This window comes from Etheostoma spectabile, chromosome 6, assembly GCF_008692095.1.
Source record: "Etheostoma spectabile isolate EspeVRDwgs_2016 chromosome 6, UIUC_Espe_1.0, whole genome shotgun sequence".
Lineage (NCBI taxonomy): Eukaryota > Metazoa > Chordata > Actinopteri > Perciformes > Percidae > Etheostoma > Etheostoma spectabile.
Window position 1 is genome coordinate 18,738,179 of NC_045738.1, and position 4,335 is coordinate 18,742,513.

The 4,335-nt window shown below is 39.5% G+C and overlaps 1 protein-coding gene across 2 annotated transcripts in view; it reads right to left on the minus strand.

Moving 5' to 3' along the window:
* Positions 1 to 2,516: 2,516 nt before the first annotated feature.
* The window catches only part of tbx20 (T-box transcription factor 20), a 12,755-nt gene continuing 10,936 nt past the window's right edge, over positions 2,517 to 4,335 (minus strand). Inside the window, exon 8 of one of the 2 annotated variants that reach the window (XM_032517600.1) lies at positions 2,517 to 4,182. In XM_032517600.1, coding sequence (XP_032373491.1) covers positions 3,854 to 4,182 — 329 coding nt within the window. In that variant the 3' untranslated portion in view covers positions 2,517 to 3,853. The remainder of the gene's footprint in view (positions 4,183 to 4,335) is intronic. The other variant, XM_032517601.1, reaches the window with a different exon arrangement.

The window sequence follows — 4,335 nt, forward strand, 5'->3', positions numbered from 1 at the left end:
ACACGTCAAAATGTCAGAACGGTGAAGGGGTCTGAATGCTTTTTGACTGCACTGTAAGTGTTTTTTTGACTAAGTAGATGTACTGTAAATTGGAAAGCCATGAAAACACACACACACACACACACACACACACACACACACACACACACACACACACACACACACACACACACACACACACACACACACACACACACACATATACACACAGTGTTTGCAAGTTTCCTGCAGCTCTGCATGTTTTCAAAATTAATCTAATAATTCTCATGTTTTGCACAAACGGGACTGTAAAGGTAAATATACTGTATAATTCAGACTCATGGACTCATGGACTTATTGATCTGATGGCCAATTTTTAATAGATCAGATCAATATCCCTGCTGATGTGATGCGAAAACTTGTAAAATGTTCCTCAATGGATGTAATTTGGGTTAAAGCCATTACAACAGCAGGGCACTAGGTGGTGCTGTAGGACATGTGATAGTTTAAAGCCTTTGAACACTCACACAGCTGATTTCAGTTATTTTAGCTGATTAGACCTCAGAAGATGTCAATCAATCAACCAGTCTAAACACGCCCATTGAGTCCTGGGAGGAAGTCTAATCAGCTAGATTAACTTAAAACACCTGTGTGGGTTTTTAGAGCATTTTAAATCCCAATGAAACTTTAGACACAGAACAATAAAGTCTTCTCTGTTAACGTCTAGGCAACTGATTTCTGTTCAGGCTTCTTTATGTTTAATATCTCATTAAATAAACTCCAAACTAGAAGATACAGAACTCCTTGAATTCCTTAGTAGAAGAGAAGAACATGTCTCAGTATCTGCTTTAGCTGTGTGATACAGAAACCTTCATACATATGTTTCAATTGTTTTTACACAGTTTTATGATTTATTTTATTTCTGGCAGTATGTGATTCATTGAGAGAGAAAAGTAAACATAATGGCAGTCAGTGAAAAAAAAGAACTCAGTTTGGGTGGTGATATATATTTCTCAAGGTTTACAAATAACTTTTTTTTTTAAATGCGGCATAGTACATTAGACATTATTTCCAGAGAGCAAAATAAATATATTGCACTTAAAAATCATCAAAACACAATCTCGTTTGGTGTCGTGGTTTATGGCATACAAAAGAAAGCTTTTTGGGGACTATGCGTGTGGTTTAAAAGGGAAAAGGTGTTTTACATACTGATGGAAATCAACATTCAAATAATTTGTACAAACAAAGATCAGGAAGCTTATCGGTGAAGGAACAAGATTTGATTTTCAAAGCAAAGAAAAGGAGGATCAAAATACAAGATTTCCTCAATAAACCGATGAAGAAAAATAACTGCTTGCACATAATTGATATGCAATGGGTCAGAACAGAAAGATTGTGTCCGTGTATTTCACTGCAACGGACTTCATATGATGTACGAATGTGTCAAACTGCGACATGGACAGTGTTCGTGAAAACCAGCTCACCTATCCCTTTCATTTGTTTGCATTCTGCACAGAGCAGCGTTGGTCGTGTCATCATCCATCACACACACCTGAACATAACGCTCCACTTACGATGTGTCAAAATGTCGCTTTCATGACTCGAGAAGCTGAAATATTTAACGGTTTCTTTGGATTTTGAGCATAAAACGTGACAGCCTCACTGCAAAAGGTCTCCATCACAACCAGTTTATTGTGTCCTTAAAGCCATATTGATTGATGATGATTTGAAGCGGTTTCCAATATAATTCCACTGAATCAGAAATATGAGTCTATCATGAAACAAGTAACTTGAGTGTCCCTTGAACCGAGACTACAGCTGATTTGTGTTTGAAACAGGTTGAATAAATCCCACTGTAATGGTTGGAAAAAACAAGCAATTATAACTTGCAATGTTTAGCTTTTAGAAAAGTAATTTCTGGCATTTGTTTAATTTTTTTTTGCAGCAGAGTAGTCAATAACGATAATTGTTTAGTTGTACGATTTTTACAGATGAAAGATGATCTTCTCTCTGGTAGACAGATTATTCAAGAGAAACAGTTTTGAAATTATTTCTGCATTTCTGCACAGCAGTTTGTTGTTTTAAAAAAAAATGTAAGGGGGGAGAGAGAGGGGGAACAACATATGTGTGTATATATATATATATATATATATATATATATATATATATATATATATATATATATATATATATATATATATATATATATATATATATATATATATATATATATATATATATATATACATACATACTCTAGATACACACACCATAAGTTAATATCATCCGATAGCTTTAGGGTTTTAGGACTTAATTATAGACAGTTGCTTGATAAAATGGAGAGTTTTGCTGTTAAGTTCTTGAATATAAACATAATATATAATAACATAATATATAAATAATAATAACATAATAAAAAGATTTACTCAAAAACAACAGCATTAATTGTCACTAGGATCATCTCACATGTGTATCTTGTATTTCTTCTTATTTTTCAAATAAATTACTCTGACTACTCTACTCCTCCTGCCGTTCACGCCCCTGCTCTGACACGGTGTGTGTGAGTCCAATCCAGCGCCTTCCAGCTTCTTCCTGTCTCATGTTTTAAATGAGACTGCAGAGAGCCATTATTTCCAGGTGTGGATGCCCTGTTGGCACGCTCTGATGCAGCCATGAATCAGCTCGGTAACGCCTGCTAAAGACCAACTGTTAAAAGGCTGCAGTGGACTGTCGGCGACTGGAAACAACGTGGAGACAAACGTGGTTTGGAACTGCTGTTACCCTGCAAATGTTTTCTGAACATAAAAGCGATGTAAAAAGAGATGTATGATGGCTATCATTTATGGCTGGTTTCACACAGTGTTTTTAAAATATGATACTATAAAACTGATGATTTGAACCCAACACATTTTGAAGTTGAATCCCTCTTAGCCCGGTCACACCAGGAAGTAATTCCTCAAAATTCCATTCAATTTTTTATACAATAACTTCCCAAATTTTGCTGCCAAACTTCACCATTATAGCTTCTGGTGTGACTGGGCCTTTTAAAGTATGCAAAGAGCCTTCACCCCTGTTGCAGATTAGAGATTATTCATCCCATATTATTCCACATACAGTCCAGCGTGTTTGTCTACTGCAGTCAGCATGCGTCCTATGATTAATTTTTTTGTACTCTACAGTGAGTAAATGTTGCATTTTCAAGTTTGTACAATGCACTCCAGCGTGTTTCTGACATTATTTTCAACAGAGCGTGAAGTTCGAACTGTACATATGGCTGGTTTCTAGAAAGCAGAGGAAAGCTGAGATTTTGTTAGAGATTCTGAAATGTTCACAGACTCCGACTATGCCTCGGTGTCCAACATGCTGTAGCATCGGATAAGTCTCTCCGAAAAACCTTATCTTAGGTTGCACTGTTGGATCACGCAGCAACCTGCCATCTTTAAAGCCCCGGTGGAGACCCTGCAGGGACTGTTACACCTGCAGAGGGTCTTCTAAATATTGTTAAAATAAGTTTAGGTTGAGGATCCACGTTCTGTTCTCCAAGGGCCAAGATCAGACATGCTCCTTGTATTGTCTCACATCAGGCTTTACAGTTTGTTTTGAGGTTGTAAGTGTTTGTACAATGTCACTAAAGGGTTCATAGAAATCACAGGACCTGCGGACGCATCAGCAGGTCACCAGTCCTTTTTTGGGGGATTTTCTGGATCAGTGCGCCACATTCTCTTCACCTCACTTGCAGCAGGTGAACTATTTACAAAGACCAGGGGGAAAGATACAAACAGGATGAGGAGTGATGAGTCGGAGTGGAGAAATAACTGGTTGCACTGGATTGGGGATCAGAGCGAAGATCTGCCATCTCCTCCCCAGGATGGAGTCATACAAAGGGCGTCATGACCGTGGAGGTGTGGCGGAGTCCCTGGATGGCGGCATAGGGCCCCTGCTGGAAGTAGTGGTGGTAGCGGGGCATGTGGAAGGAAGGGAAGGACGGCCCACTGCCCTGCATGGTTCCAGCCAGAGCGGTGGGCGTCAGCGGCATGCCCAGTCGGCTGTAGGGGGGCAGGGAGCCCTGGATGGGGTGGGGCAAGGAGGCGGCGCCGGTGCCCATGGCCGACAGGGACTGTGGGTGCTGGAAGCCCGAGAAGCCTGAAGTGGTGGTGACCCAGGAGCTCAGGGAGAGGTTGTCTGAGGCGGTGAACGCCGAGCCTGCAGGAAAAGGGGTAGATGTAAATATTAGGGTGATACATACTTAGATTAATGGATTAAGCTGCTAATGTTCAGAAACTTTAGTGCCAGCAGGTCAGAAAGTATTGAGAGACAAACAGATTGCATTAGATATTTTCATGTTATTTGTTAACA